Source organism: Acanthopagrus latus, chromosome 23, assembly GCF_904848185.1.
Source record: "Acanthopagrus latus isolate v.2019 chromosome 23, fAcaLat1.1, whole genome shotgun sequence".
Classification (NCBI taxonomy): Eukaryota; Metazoa; Chordata; class Actinopteri; order Spariformes; family Sparidae; genus Acanthopagrus; species Acanthopagrus latus.
In genome coordinates, this window is record NC_051061.1 from 470,376 (window position 1) to 486,571 (window position 16,196).

Below are 16,196 nucleotides of genomic sequence, written 5' to 3' on the forward strand. Positions count from 1 at the left end.
TCATCACACTTGTCGGATAGTGATGCTTTTCTGATGTCTCCCAAAAGACAGCGCATCGATGATTGCATTCTGAGCCCCCCAAGAAGTCAGCATGTTGATGACAGTTCTTCACGAGCCAAAGAGGTGGTGTTTTTTGGATGTTCCTTCTCATTATGATGTATGTTTTTGACATCATATTTTTGGGGTGGGGTGTGATCTTATTTTTTCTTATATTTTTCTTGTTTTCAAGCTTGTCGAGAGAGTTCTGGAACAAAAGCCTGGAGGGGACAAAATACTTGCAGAATATGCGACTAAAGGACAGATGAAGGACCGAACACGCTGTGAACTTGTCAACGCCGTTGTTGCTGATATGTTGGAAAAGTATGGGTATGTAAAATGCTTCAAGGTGCATTATTTAGTTATAAAGGCTCATTCATAGTATTTGATTGCAAACATGTTGTTCATGAAAAACATGTAATGGAGTTTCTTGCCATCAATGCAACCTATCCATTACACCCACAGAAGTGATCCACCAAAGGACAAGAGGACACAATATGCATTGGGGATTGTAACACTGATCCCTTCCCTAAGAGATCCCTACTCCAAAAAGGGCTATCTAAGTGTTTTTTTATTGAGACGTTCCCTAACTCAGATTATTAAATTAAATTATTATGAGTAATATAGACAGGTGGTGTTGTACAGGCAGCAAGTCGGCAGTCAACATTCTTGAAATTGACAGCCAAGTTGACAGCCAATGTTTTGATGCATTTTCCTTTTACTAGGTGTATAATCATGCTTAAATTTCTTTTATTTATTTTCAACTTAGGAGCATTTCTTTGATGCAGAGAGCAATGAGGGCTACATTGCATGGAAACTAAAAAACACACAGCGAGGACTCAGTTCTGGCAATAACAGTGGAGTCAAGAGAAGGACCTCTCAAACCACAGAGAGCAGCGGACCGGAGCTGGCGAAAGGTTTTAAATTTTATGTTTGATCTTTTACACTTCTTCTCTTTTTTAAATCTCAGTGATGATATAAAAAAAATAATTTGTCAAGCTTATTTTGCACCGTGGCTTTGTAACTTTGGCAGTGTTTGATGTTTGGTGTATGAACTAATTTATGGTTCAGTTTCAGATTACACCTGTTGACAGTACTGCAGCACCAGCTGAATGTCATGTTGTACATTAACAGGCTGAGTATATTGTTCTTTAAAGGACAGGTTTAGATTTTTGAAGGCTGTATCTCCCAAAGTTACAGTATCTGTGTTTCAGCAGACAATGTTTCCTTGCTGAGCTGTAGTGGAGCACTAGTAATTCAAAGAGGGATTTTGTCAGGGATATTGCAGTGACAAAAAATAATCAACAGTTTTTTGTTTACTACCAAGGGATAATCTGACTGGTGTTTGTTTATTCTATGATGTAATGCATAGACTACTAAAATAAAACTGATGTCATTGTAATAAGAGCCGACTGTATACTTCCATAATGTTAAGACATTTGTTAATGTCTATTATATTATAATAAAGATAATGTTACGTTTTCAAGAAAAGAATGTGTGGATTATATATTGTCAATGTGATCATAATTCACTTTAAAAGTGTTAAGGGTACACCAATTATAGAGTATATTGTCATTCCCAGAGTGTAAAATGATAAGCTCTGCAGAGTTCTATAAAACACTTACTCAGAGTATATCTTTTACTCTCTTGGAGTTCTAGGTTTACACTGCAGGTGTTGAAAAGCACTGGAATAGTGTCTAAAAGTACCAGTGAGGGAGTACAATTGCACACTGTAAGGGTTCAAATGTAACTTTATTTGGAGTATATAGTTTACACTTTTGACAGTGTTCACTGAACACCGAACTCTTGGACCTATATAGACACCGAAACTGGTGTTAAATGTACACTTAAAGAGTACAATATACACTGGGATTTTTGCTTTGTATGTCTTTAAGGAGGCCATAGAAGTTGGTAAGCTCCCTGCAACAATGTGCCAAGGCCTAATCACCTTGATACCTAAACCCAATAAAGATCGACTGCAGATTGAGAATTGGAGAATTGAATGATGAATGATGTTCATTATAAAATGATAAACCTAATTTACCCAATGAATTTTCTCAAAAAATACAGACCTGATCTCTCCTTGCTGTGTATTCTGTAAAACTGAGACAGAAACGATTGCACATTTATTTTATGATTGTATATATGTAAAGTTCTTCTGGATTGATGTTGAAAATATGTTTGAATCACTATGTGGGATTCAGATCAACCTGCAAAAAAGGGATGTTATTTTTTACTTTGAGGAAAAAGTTATGGACCAAAGTCATGTCTTTCTGTTAAACCTTTTTATATTATTTGGACGATTTTGTGTACATAAATGCAAATGGACTGAAATAAAACCCAATGTACACCAATTTAAAAATGAAATGAGGATATATTTTGATACATTAACAGGACTAACGAACAGGAAGGCCATCCGGACTGTAGCTCTCTACAGAGCCTTGAGATCCTCATTGTGATTTTTATTTATCCACTTATAATTTTTTATTTAGTTATCTTCTCCACAAAGCCTTTGGGTGCTCTAATTGAGTCGAACGTATGTACCCCATGTCACTCCGACAGACCAGTAGAGGTTTTGCATCTGAAGTAAATCTGTCCTCTCAGGATGTTTTCAACGTTTTTGAAGGGGATGTCCCCACACACCATGTCATAAAGCAACATGCCAAGCGACCAGACAGTGGCACAGTGACCATGGTAGAAGGTAGTGTACCTGGAGAAAGCAGGCATCAGGTATATATATATATACCGTATTTTTCGGACTATAAGTTGCACTTTTTTTCATGGTTTGGCTGGTTATGGTTATACTCAGATGCGACTTATATATTAAAATATGTAGGTAATTTCACATGTTCATGCTGACAGCCGCGAGGGGGCGCCCTAGGCTAGTGTGCCATTATCTGCTACGCCTATTATCTGCAGAAGACGAAGAAGCTCTGTTTACCTCCGGAGTTGGCAGAGTTGCTCAGAAGTGACACCGAGGATGAAGAATTCAATGGATTTAATGATTTGGAGTGAGCTCGAGAGTTTTGTAAATTTATGTTGGTTACGTTATAGTTATGTGAATATCTGTTAATGTGTTACAGCCCGTTGTTCTCTAATCTATTGTTATTACTGTAATTTACCGCTCAAGATGAATTGTCTATAAGGTCTCTGATTTTATGAAATAAATGTCCCCGAAAAAATGCGACGTATAGTCCAGTGCGACTTATATATGTTTTTTTCTTCTTCATTATTCATTATGCATTTTTTGGCTGGTGCGACTTATACTCCGGAGCGACTTATAGTCCGAAAAATACGGTATATATATATATATATATATGTATATGTATATATATATATATATATATATATATATATATATATATATATATATATATATATATATATATATATATATCAGCATAGAGCAATTGGGCTGCAGGTCATAAGAGTAGCAGCTGGTGTTTTTGGAAAATACTTCCTGAGCAGAGCAAAGATGCTGCTCATCTGTCCTCACCCAAAACAGGACTAATGCAGGACCTGACTTGTGTACTATAGGAGGTAGGGCTGGATGAATTTTTTAAGATATTTTTATAAGGTATCACTTCTAGCCGAATGTAACCAGGACCCTAACAATAAGTCAGCCCCTTAAGGAGGCCCCTTAAGGAACTGGACAGAATGCATCAATGTCCCAGGAATGTACCCACTTTTCCCTAAAAAAAAGTACACTAAAATACTCTCATCATTTGCCAAAAGACATCCACAGTTCCCAGAGCAATTTCATTACACTCGAGAATAGCCCAAACCATTTATCCTACATATGTACCAAAAAGTCTTATAATTGGTCCTCATGGTGATGCTGGCTACACATCAATGTGTATAAACTTGGAATTTACATTCAGAATTCATGTAATCTGTCCAAATATCTGAGACACTTTCAGATTGTTTTCCATGTTTGTAGTAACAACCCTACAAAGCCAAACTAACAGAAAACAGTGCCTTGATGATGATTTTTCAGGATGTTCAGACTCACTATTCATGTCAATGTAGGCAGTATCTTTGATGAAGGCACCTGAGCCAAAATCGATAAGTTTGATCTGTCCGGTCCTCATGTCCACCAGCAGGTTCTCATTCTTGCTTTTTCTGTGGAAAATGCTGCAGGTGCCACCTGCAGGAAGAAGCCCTGAGCCACCACTTCATCCAGTGCACCGCGCTCTGTGATGTAATCAAAAAGGTCCTGAGCAGACTCAGGAATTCACACACTTCCACAAGTCCACACACTTCCACAAGTCCACACACTTCCACCAGTCTAACAGCTGCACCACTCCTCCGAAAGTCCCAGCCACCTTCTTTAACAGCACAATCTCCAGGAGAACCACAGTGCCACACTGACAGAGATAACCCATTTGAATAAAGGTTTAACAATTTAATAAAGCAACTGAAGTAGTAAAAAATCTGAACCTAATTTGCAAACAACAACTGTGTAAGTGACAACGCAGGTAAATCACACTAGAGTGCCCCACTGAGCCACTTTGTCCATACGCATGTGTTTCACCGCCACCTCTAAGTAAGCTTACAACATTACTACAATATCCATTCAGCTACAAATAACATACAAAGATACAGGGTGGAATAAACCTCTCTCCATTCCCTGCTCTCGTGGACTGAAAAGCAAAATAAAACTTCTTTTGTCAAAACAAAGCCCACATGCCAAGTAGCACTGCATACACAACAATACAGCAGAAAGTAAAAAGAATAGACACAACCTATCAAATAAAAGCACAAATTCATAACATGATGTGGAGTTTTTGTTGGGAACAGCAGCTGTAGTAACCTGACAATGTTTGTCTAATAGAAAATAAAGACACAATTTAAAAAGGATGACCTTTTACAGTATGTTTGACATGATTTTGAGCTATGCAGATCAAACTTGACAAAGCTGATTGGAAGTCTGTGTTTCTACCACAGGTTGGATATTGGAAAAATTTTGTGTAGTTATTTATGTGTTTCTGAATTTTAGTCAGTGGAATCTCTTCACACAGGCAACAAGTGATGTTAATCTCAAAAAGGCAGCAGTTCTCAAGGCACTTTGCCTCTACCTTGGTGAGGATGATAGACTTCTAATTCGGGAGTGTACTAAGTCAATGTAATTGCTTTTTTCTTGTCAGATATATTGTAACTTAGAAAAGTATCTGTTTACAGTAAGATTCCAAAGTCACTCGCACCTTAGTTGTTAAAACCCACTGGGTCTCTTCCATGTCTTGACAGAGGTGTCTTACATGTGTAAAATCATATGGATTACTTAGCACACCTCGCTGACTGTGGAATATGATATGACATTTGACAAATTCTGATGTTTCTAATGCTCCTCTTGAGATGTCTTTGTATCTAGATACATTAGATATTAAGACAACAGCTTTGATAAAAAAATGTATATACACAGTAAGAAATTTCATAACTCGGTGACATGTTATTTTTTTAGGAGCCCTAAACAAATAACATGTCACAGAGTTATTGTTACAAGCTCAAAGCAAGGCCAGTGGAGTGAGAAAAGCAGGCATTGTTCAGAGGGCTGAACAATGTTAACATTTTTAGTCAGCATAGATCACGGCTAAGATGTTGAGATGATAACCTTAGAAGAGAGGGTGAGTGATTATCACAAGCCCTAGTGCAACTAAATACTACAAATAAGTTTTATGTCTCTGCAGTACTGGTTTGCCAACATAAAACTTCTTTATACCAGAATTGTCTTTCAACTTAACCCATAAAGGGTTCTAACATTAATATCAGTGTTCTCCATTAATTACCCAGAATGTAGCAACCCCACAGTCTAATTTATCGTGCCATAGTCTCATTATGAACCAGAAATATTTTGAGACTTCTCATAAAAACTGTAGTGGCAATCTATACACAGTATTGCAACTTGAGGGAATACGAGGTAATTTACAGCAAGTCATTGTGCAAAATGATGAGGTCCGCAATGACGTATGCGTTTACCATTAATTAAATGCGGAGAAAAAATATTTACAGAAAACTGGCTGTATTGAGTGACTAAACTGAAACCAACTTGCAAATATGACGTAAACCAAAAAGACGAATGTTATGATATAACAGAAAACCATCTCAGATGAACACACACACAAACGAACGGTTGAAAAACTGTGTGCCTCCGTGATGCCAATCTTTCCCTGCACTGTAAGCCCGGATAAGTTGAATCTACTTGAAAAATTTGAGGAAACCCGTTACGTTAAAATAATTAAGTAATGTGTAATGAAAACTTGAGTGCATTTAACTAAAAATTTTAAGTTTAATACACTAAGTGCCAAGTTGATTTAACTTAAAATCATTTGTAATATCAACTTTTATTCTACTTACTACCCTTAAGTTCAATGCACTAAATTCAAAGTTGATTTAACTTAAAATAATTTGTAATATCAATTGTTTTACCCATTTACCCTACTCAGTATCTTAAGTTAAAGTAAAGCAAAACAGAAGTATATTCTTTTTCTGTTTTATTTTAGAAACGTTCAACAAATGAGACAATCATACATTACACTGTCTGCAATGCACGTATTTAAAAAAAATCAGTTACATAAATCTCCACATAATCAAAAAACTTAAAACTAAACTTTGTAAAAAAAAAAAAAAAAATCTAAAACAAATTACTAATGAAAAATAAATACAGTGCAAAGGCTCACAGTGTACTCAGCATTTTGTTTTTTTTTTCTCAGAGAGAATAACCTTTGTAAATTTCCATTATGAAATGCAAAATATACATTGTTAGTGAACACAGTAGCACCTAGTAACATCTCTGTTTGGTCCCAATGAACATTTAACAATTACTCACTTGAACACAGAAAAATATTTGAAAATGAGAATTGTCAGGAGACAATCGGCAACTAAAAGCATCTGCTTGTTTCTGAGAGACCGAATATGTCTGAATACACAATTAAACAAAGATGGTGTAATGCACACAATAACAATGTTAACTTTTCCCTGGCCCCAGTGAAGATGGGAAAAACGTTTAGAAATTTTTAAAAGCTGGTCATTGAGAAAATTTAAGTGAACATCTAATTTATGGCAAATACATCAGAGTTATAACACTTATTCAGACCTTTTCAGCACTTTCGTAAAAGTGTCCTGAAGCAATTTTTGGTATGCTTGCTTGCTGCTTGGATGAATCTGCAGCTGCGGAGGTCATAAGTACCTCATATAACCCCAAATAAAAAAAATAATTAATTATCCCTTTAACCCTATTTGCTGCAAGTCTGTATCAAACAGGGACCTTGTAAAACAGAACTGTAAAATCAGTGCTAACACCATAAAACATGCACTGCAAACAGCACACCAGTAAACATGTTAGTATACAAGTGTGCTGAATATCTGGAGCAGTAGTTTACCTATTCGAACCCTGTTTTACTCTGAGAGCTGATTTTTCAAGGTTTGTATTTTGGGTGCCAGCTCACTTTTACCCAGGTTGAACATTACCTGCTGAACAAAGTGGAAGGTATTTTTCATACACTTGGGGTAGTCAAGGTGCAGGGCATAAATCAGGCCAAAAAGGACAAAGAAGGCCTGAGGCAGGTTTGCCAGTTCATCCATTACCACAGTCCCCTCCAAGATGATCCCCACTCTGGATGGGTTGAGCTGAGAACTTTCTTGACCAATGCAGAGGATTCCCACTGAAGTCTGACTGTAGGAGTCTTTGTCAGTTGCATCCTAACAGCAAAAAAATAGATTGACAAGAAGAGAACATCAATTTTTTTTTCAGTTTATGTTGTGTCATACATCAATGATAGATGTAGTCAAAAAATGTTTTTAGTTCAAAATGTGGCTATAAAATTAAGGTTCAAGTCTGTGAGACATTGAATACTGATCAGATGATTCTGGAAATCAGTAGCAGACAAGTCTTCATTAATGGCTGAAATTGAAAAACAAAATATGCACCTGCAGGATTTACAAAAAAGAAAGCTACTTACGGAGGAGGTCTTGAAGAAAGCAGATGGATCATCCCCCAAGATGACTGCCAGTCCCCGAAGACAGAGGCACCTGATGTCTGTTGGTTCGGTGGTCTGGAGGATAGTGGGCATAGAGCACACAGTTTTGCAACATTACATGACAGGAAAGGCAGAGAACAGAAGGGTGAGGGATAGAAGAGGAACAATGAAACAAGGAGAGCAAAGCAGAGAGGTTGAGAATGGAGAGGAAAGTCAAGGGAAGAGGAGAGCAGAGAAGAGGTGAGAAAAGGGGAGGAGAGTAGAGGCGAGGAGAGTAGAGGCGAGGCGAGGCGAGGCGAGGAGAGGAGAGGACAGGTGAGGAGAGGAGAGGACATGCGAGGAGAGGAGAGGAGAGGAGAGGAGAGGAGGGGACAGGCGAGGAGAGGAGAGGCGAGGAGAGGTTTTGAGGTTTTAAAAATCCCTTTATTTACAGTTTTCAGGGGAAACCATTTCACTGTCACCTCTTCATTTGAGGCCAAAACAAAAAGATTTCAAAAACAAAAACTTAATTCCCCATCCACCCCCACAGAGCAGAGAACTCCGCCCACAGCCCATATCTGACTGAAAGCCAGAGTGTTGTTCACCATTTTAAAATAAGCATGTTCAACATTCAGTCGGGCTTTCACCAATCCCTTCATGACCGGCAGCAGCTCCACACTTCCGACGCCCTGAGCGAGATTCCTGCGAGTCAGCCAGATAGCTAGCTTAGCAGATGCACTCAGAAAGTTCATCAGGGTGTGCACAGTCTTTCTTTTCGCACAATATTTTGGACCAAAGATAAATAAAGCAAAACTGAAATCCTCCCCCAGTCCCTCAAACCACTTTTTTAAAACAACGAACATTTCACCAAGTCGAGGACACTCAACAAACAAATGCTCAAGTGTTTCTGTTTGTGCGCAGAACCCACATTCCTCCCTCAGCTCAGGATCAAGGTGTGCTCTGTATCTGTTTGTAGCTATCGCTCCATGTACAATCCTCCACTGGAGGTCTGCTGTCCGCTTTTCAACGGGCAGCTTGTACAGAGACCGCCAACTGCCTTTCGGGGAAACGTCTGGACCCAAAAACTCGGCCCACTTCGACTCCCTCACTCCTGCCAAAGTGCTCAGGTTGAGAACCTTCACACAGGCCTGGTAAAGGTCTTTTGTTCCTGCATCCTTAAACTTATCTAGACGAGGATTTTCAAAAGACAGCAACTGTCCTCCTCCCTGCTGCCATTCTCCCAGAGCAGGAGTGACGGACACAGAAGGAAAGACGTACTCACCCTCTTCGCTCCACTGTTCACAGTTCGAACGGTTTTTCACAAATGTTCTCAGCGGTGGTGGCAGGGCGGCACAGACTTCCTCCAACACTCTTTTAATTATCCTGCTGGAGGTGATGTTACTGCTGTCCCTCGGTGCATCAACAGATGCTGACGTCATCCTCAGTAGGTGGCCCAGTTTGGTGCAGCCGGCCACTCTGAATTTGGTTCTCAGGCTGGCAGATTGCAACGTCTGACTCTTCAGCAGTTCGCTGAAGAGCAAGGGTTCCTCAAACAACCACATACCCCGAGTCTCGTTCTCATTGCGTTTGATCTTAAAAACCTGCCAAGCCTGCAGAACAGAAGTGTAAAAAGGTGTTAGTCCACTGATGTCAACGTCCTCTAGCTTCAAAAGGAAAAGATGCTTGTCATAGCCCAGATGCCCAGCTCTCCTCAGCAGCAGGCGAGCTGTGTCACACCAGCTTGGGCTGCAGTTATAAAGGAGTTTCTGAGCAGTCCGAAGTCTGAAGGACGCAACTTTTGCCCAGATGTTAATGAGGCCCTGTCCTCCTTCAGCCACAGGCAAATAGAGGGCTGCTGCCCGCATCCAGTGCTTCCCAGACCAAAAGAAATCCAGGATGGCACGTTGAATTTCATCCACCAGGTCTCTCGGTGGGGTCAGAACCATGAGTTTATGCCAGAGAGTCGAAGCAACCAAGCCATTGGCAACCAGGACTCTCCCCCTATATGACAGCTGTGGTAGCAACCATTTCCATTTAGATAACCGAGCACACGCTTTCTCCTTCACTCCCTCCCAGTTCTTTTTTTCAAAGTTCTTTGTTCCAACGTAAACCCCCAGAACCTTCAGACCTTCTCTACCCCACTCAAGTCCACCAGGCAAACTGGGAGCTATCTGATCTTTCCACGGCCCCACCAATAACGCCTCACTCTTTGACCAGTTTACCCGTGCAGATGAAGCATTTTTGAACATGTCCAGGGTTTCCCTCAAATGTTGCACATCCTCCTGGCTGGTAACAAACACGTTTATGTCATCTGCATAAGCAGAAACAACAAGAGGAGGATGTTCAAGACTGTGGGACCCTGGCATTGAGAGACCACTAAGCCGCTCTCTCAACTTGCATAGCAAGGGCTCAATGGCTAGGCTGTAGAGCTGACCCGAAATGGGACAGCCCTGCCTTATCCCTCTCTGCACGGGAATCGGCCGACCCAGCCCCCCCCCCCATCTTCACCATACATTGTGCACCCCTATATAATAAACCAACCCACTCCAGAAAATTATCACCAAAACCAAAAGCCCTAAGTGCAGAAAACAAAAACGAGTGATCCACCCTATCAAAAGCCTTTTCCTGGTCCAAAGAAACAATACCCAAATTAACATTGTGCGAATTGCAAACATCAATCACATCCCTAACAATAAAAATATTGTCCATTATCGTCCTTTCAGGAACACAATAGGTCTGGTTTCTATGTACAACATGTTCCAGAACATCCTTCAGTCTGTTCGATAGTGCTCTAGAGAGCACCTTATAGTCTGTACAGAGGAGAGCTACTGGTCTCCAGTTCTTAAGTAGCGCCAAATCACCTTTTTTAGGCAACAAAGAAAGTACTGCTCTTTGGCATGAGACAGGAAGAGTTCCAGTTTTAAAACTTTCGGATAGAACCTCATGCAGATCAGGACCAAGGATATTCCAGAATCGTTGGAAGAAATCCGCAGAGAGGCCATCGATTCCTGGAGCCCGGCCTGTCGCCATCTGGTTGACAGCAGTTGTCAGATCCTCCAGCGTCAGCTCACCATCCAGAGTTGCTTTTACCTCCTGGCTCAGCTGAGGAAGCCCTTCCAGAAGCTCCCTGCAGGAATCCATGTTGCAGCTCTCTCTCCCAAACAGACTAGTGTAGAAATCTGAAGCATGTCTTCTCATCTCCTCTGGATTAGTAGTCACTTTGCCTCCAGGGAGTTCAAGGCAGGTCATTTGCTTTCTTTGCGCCACAGATCTCTCCAAGTCAAAGAAAAAAGAACTCGGGGCATCCATGTCTTTTAGCTTCAGGTATCGAGACCTGACAAGAGCCCCCTTCACTCTCTCCTGCAGGAAGGAGCTCAGTGCCATCTTTTTTTGTTTTAAGACCTGACCCATACTTGGACTTGTATCGCCATGCAAGTGCTCTTCTATTTGTCTGATGCTATTTTCGAGTTCCCTGACCACCGTCTTGATTGTATTTGTGGAATGGGAGGTGTATTGTTGGCAAAAGACACGGATTTGTGCCTTTCCAACCTCCCACCACATCTTCAAAGAACTAAACTCAGATTTTTTTGTTTTCCAGAGTTGCCAAAATTGCACAAAAGTCTGGTTGAACGTATTATCCTGCAAGAGCTTGTTGTTAAAAAACCAGTGCGATTTAACTCGTTCACCTGGCAAAATGACTAGATCACTACTCACAAGGTGGTGGTCAGTGAAGCCAACTGGACTGATGTTACTATATGATAATCTAGAAGTAAGATTTTGAGAAATGTATATTCTATCTAGCCTGGCTGCACAAACACTGTTTTTATTGACCCTCACCCATGTGTATTGTCTAGCCTGTGGATTTTTAACCCTCCATGTATCTATAAGATCCAGTTGTGTGATGATGCTGTTAAGACTCTGTGATGACTGTGGGTGTGGTTCTTCACCTGTCCTGTCCATTAAGAAGTCTGTGGTGCAATTAAAGTCACCACCAATGACAAGCTGGTCCTGATGATATTTAATCAGCTCCGTTTTTAATAAAGAGAAGAAAGCAAGTCGCTCTGTTCCCTGATTCGGAGCATATATGTTTACAAAACAGACAATTAAATTATTAATTTTTGCCCTGACAATTTGTAAACGACCTTTTACGATTTCTATAGTAGATAAAAAGGTTGCATTTACAGTTGATTTGAACAAAACTGCTACCCCTGCACTAACGTTAGTTCCATGGCTGAGGAAAACCGAGCTCCCCCACCATAAGCCCCAATCTGTCTCATCAGATGGGATCGTATGTGTCTCTTGTAAGAAGAGCACATCAACTCTTTTTAGGGTTGAGACCTCAGAAATCAATGCTCTTTTACTCTTGTCTCTCCCACCATTAATGTTTAGGGAACCTATTTTAAGGCTCTGCATGAAAAAATGAAAAAGGAAAAACAGGCAAGATGACACAAGCAAAGAGCAGTAAAGAAAGGAAAACCCCCTGTGAGACATGATCATTTACTTCCTTTTTGTTTTTACAGTCTTACTTTTTGCTTCTTTTCTTAATGATGTGATGTGCTTCTTGAGACGGAAGCGTTTCTTTTCGTCCAGGATGTCGAACCCAACCTGTCTCTTCAGTAAACCAACGGATCTAATAAATTTATCAGTATCACTGAAGTAGTCACTTACTTTAATTGATCTTTTATAAGTGACATCTAGAAAGTGGTTAATTTCTTCTGCTGAGTAAATGTCAGTGTTTCTGATGGAGGTATCACTGATGGACACCGAGTCTGACTCAGAGTCATCCTCCATCTGCTCTCCTTCCACTGAAACCTGGCTGCACTCTGCATCCTGCCCTTCACTGCCTGCAGCTCCTGCTGCTCCTGCAGCCTCAACGCTGCCTGCAGCTCCTGCTGCTCCTGCAGCCTCAACGCTGCCTGCAGCTCCTGCTGCTCCTGCAGCCTCAACGCTGCCTGCAGCTCCTGCTGCTCCTGCAGCCTCAACGCTGCCTGCTGCTCCTGCAGCCTCAACGCTGCCTGCAGCTCCTGCAGCCTCAACGCTGCCCGCAGCTCCTGCTGCTCCTGCAGCCTCAACGCTGCCTGCAGCTCCTGCAGCCTCAACACTACCTGCCACCCGAGTGCTGTCTGCAACAGCCTCAAACTGAGAGTTACTCAAGTCTGCATCCACTGATACGTTGTTCCCCTTTTCCTCTCCATCTACATTATTTTCTGCATGCTCTGCTTCCATTTCTGCACTAGATGCCACAGTAGGAGGGGCCACCGGAGCGCTTGGGCCGGCCTCCGCCGGCGCCCCCGCGCCATTAGCCGGCGCCCCCGCACCATCCTCCGGTGCACCGTCAGCCCCCGCAGCCTGCTGCTTGTGCGGACACACAAAGCGCTTGTGCCCCACATCACCACATTCAAAACACTTCATGTGTCCAGCGCTAGCATAAACCATGTAGGAGCTCTCGTCATGCTTTACTCTGAAAGACACGTCTAAAGTTTGATCAGGCGCGTCCAAAAACATGAACACCTGTCGCCTTAGCGACTGCACATGCTTCAGTTTGGGATCTCTACATCCCAAACTGACAGTTTTAAATGCGCTGGCAAACTTCCCAAACCTGCGGAGCTCCTTCTCCAGCAGCTCATTCGGGATGAATGGCGGAACACCTGAGACGGTGATCCGAGTGGACGGGACCGACAGCGGGGACACCTGTACAAACATCTCCTTTATGAACACTCCGCTCCCAATCAAAGAATGAACAAGAGGCTCCTCTTTCAGAAACACAACCACTGCTTTGTTCATTCTTGAGGCAAAAATTAGATTTTCATGTCCTACCTGCTCACCGACCGCCAGCAGAACTTCCTCCACAGTTACATTATTATCCGGCGGGACTATCCTCGCTCCGTGCCGGATTGACGGAGGACGCGTCCCGGAGGACGCCATTCCTCCAAAAACCCCTGACAACCCTCCGATTACTCCTTAACCACTCAATATATAAATAAAGAGAAACAACTTACCAGATCATGCACATAAAGGACAGTAGAAAACCAAGTGAAATCCGAAAAAAAGGACAGATTCGAAACTCCGCGCCTTTCGCACTTCCACCACCAACCACTCACGCTCACTCACGCTCACCGGAAACGGAAACGAGGAGAGGAGAGGAGAGGGGAGGAGAGGACAGGCGAGGAGAGGAGAGGAGAGGAGAGGAAAGGACAGGTGAGGAGAGGAGAGGAAAGGAGAGGAGAGGAGAGGAAAGGAGAGGACAGGTGAGGAGAGGAGAGGAGAGGAGAGGACAGGAGAGGAGAGGAAAGGAGAGGAGAGGAGAGGAGAGGAGGAGAGGAGAGGAGGAGAGGACAGGCGAGGAGAGGAGAGGAGAGGACAGGCGAGGAGAGGAGAGGAAAGGAGAGGAGAGGAGAGGAAAGGAGAGGACAGGTGAGGAGAGGAGAGGAGAGGAGAGGACAGGTGAGGAGAGGAGAGGAGAGGAGAGGAGAGGAGAGGAGAGGAGGAGAGGAGAGGAGGAGAGGAGAGGAGAGTAGAGGCGAGGAGAGGTCAACGCACCTTTGTCTGATGTAAAAGCTCAGCCAAAAGCTGGCCAGTGAGGCCGTTCTTCTTCCTGAAGAGGTCCATCAGGCTTGGGGAGAGATGGTCAAGTGCATCAAAGAAGTTCTCTCTAAGATTTTTCCCCACCACTCTGTTGAACTCATAACAAACCAGCATAGCAAACAATGTACAATTTTATTCAACATTACATTTATAGAAAGCCATCGTCATTTTTGTCAGTCACACAAACCTGGCTTTCTGTGAATAGAGCTGGCCATCGACGTATTATCTGGCTGATGGCAGGCTTGTCTATGACAACTTCTTTTCTCCGAAGAGCAAACGTCACATCCATCTCCTTCTTGATGACGGGTCCATTTGGCTTTCTCTTCATCATTTCACTGATCATGACCTGGCGAGCTCCTTCCAGGTTGTGGTCATCCATCCCTTACAGCTAATGTTACTGCTCTCTCTGGGTGCAGGCGTTCACGGGGGGCTCAACTTGGTGCAGTGTCTGCCTCACTGTGGAATGCGCTGGCAGCCAACAGGTGAAAATGTCATGTTAAACTGCACTAAACAACGTTCATCTCTGCTTAAACAGCCCCTTGAGTAAGAAACGTAGCTTTTAGCTATCTTAGCAGAGTTAGCTAACCAGCTAAAACGCCCGCCTCATGACTTGACAAAAAAAATCCAATGAAAAGCAAAACGTGAAAAATTTCAGAACTAGATGAAAACGAACTTTCCCACGTCTCACCAGCAGCACCTTACGTCCAGATTCAGCAGACAGCCACCTGTTACCGTCCTCACTTCCCCACTGGCCCGCGGTGCTGCCTTCGTCTCTTCCCCGCGCGAGTAGTTGCCGACCTCCTCTCTCCTCCGTTGAAGCGCGATACTGTCCTCCTCTCTCCCCCTATAGTGCAGTGCCGTTTTCCGTGGTACCTTCTGTGCTCACAGCCTCTCGAATGACACAAAATCCGACCAAAAGTATATAAAATGTCCGCCGAATCGGTTCAATACAACATTTTCACTCTTGCTAGCCGCTCCAGGTAAAGCACAGACATCTGCAACGTCACCGAGCGTCACCTTCAATGCGTCAGGATATAGCCAATCACGAGCCTCTGTTGTCTGACACCCAGTAAAACTTACTAATTCTAAGTCATTAAATTTAAAGTTATTTGTACATTCACATATGTCTAGGTATTAAGAGAATGTACTTACATTTGATAGTAATACAACAGAATATACTTACATAAGAATAGTAATGCAACCACACTTAAATAATTAAAGTATATTGTAATTACATTGTTTAATTAGATATGAAGTCCGGGTTTACAGTGTGTGCAGCTTCACATGTTAAGTTTCCTGTTTATCAGCTCTCATGTGACTACACTTTACACTCAAAATCCATCCATCCATCCATCTTCTTCCACTTATCCAGAGCCAGGTCGCAGGGTCAGCTGTCTGAGCAGGGACACCCAGACTTCCCTCACCCCGGACACTTCCTCCAGCTCTTCTGGGAGGATCCCAAGGCGTTCCCAGGCCAGCTGGGCGACATAGTCGCTCCAGCGTGTCCTGGGTCTTCCCCGGGGTCTCCTCCCAGTGGGACATGCTAGGAACACCTCCCGAGGAAGGCGTCCCGGGGGCATCCGAAACAGATGCCCGAGCCACCTCAACTGGCTCCTCTCG

At 42.6% G+C, this 16,196-nt stretch overlaps 1 protein-coding gene and 1 pseudogene across 3 annotated transcripts; both read right to left on the reverse strand.

Moving 5' to 3' along the window:
* Positions 1-2,586: 2,586 nt before the first annotated feature.
* On the reverse strand, positions 2,587-5,273 carry LOC119013752 (annotated as a pseudogene).
* A 1,239-nt stretch (positions 5,274-6,512) lies between these two features.
* On the reverse strand, positions 6,513-15,706 carry LOC119013234. 3 transcript variants are annotated; one of them, XM_037087561.1, is made up of 5 exons: positions 15,250-15,706; positions 14,764-15,044; positions 14,532-14,684; positions 7,995-8,087; positions 6,513-7,734 (listed from the first exon to the last, which is right to left on the reverse strand). In XM_037087561.1, the coding sequence occupies exons 2-5, from the start codon at positions 14,953-14,955 to the stop codon at positions 7,432-7,434; spliced, it is 741 nt and encodes a 246-aa protein (XP_036943456.1). In that variant the 5' UTR covers positions 14,956-15,044; positions 15,250-15,706; the 3' UTR covers positions 6,513-7,431. The 3 variants fall into 3 exon arrangements, with proteins under 3 accessions (XP_036943456.1, XP_036943455.1, XP_036943454.1); XM_037087560.1 differs by having other exon boundaries at positions 15,265-15,705; XM_037087559.1 differs by having other exon boundaries at positions 14,764-15,705.
* Positions 15,707-16,196: the final 490 nt, after the last annotated feature.

Bases quoted from the DNA above. Each gene is read 5' to 3' on its own strand.
- LOC119013234 (XM_037087561.1), bottom strand. From the start codon at position 14,955: ATGGATGACCACAACCTGGAAGGAGCTCGCCAGGTCATGATCAGTGAA. The intron at 14,685-14,763 runs GTTTGTGTGACT...TTTGCTATGCTG, and splicing joins CTCTATTCACAGAAAGCCAG to GTTTGTTATGAGTTCAACAG. The intron at 8,088-14,531 runs GTGCGTTGACCT...ACTATCCTCCAG, and splicing joins AGCTTTTACATCAGACAAAG to ACCACCGAACCAACAGACAT.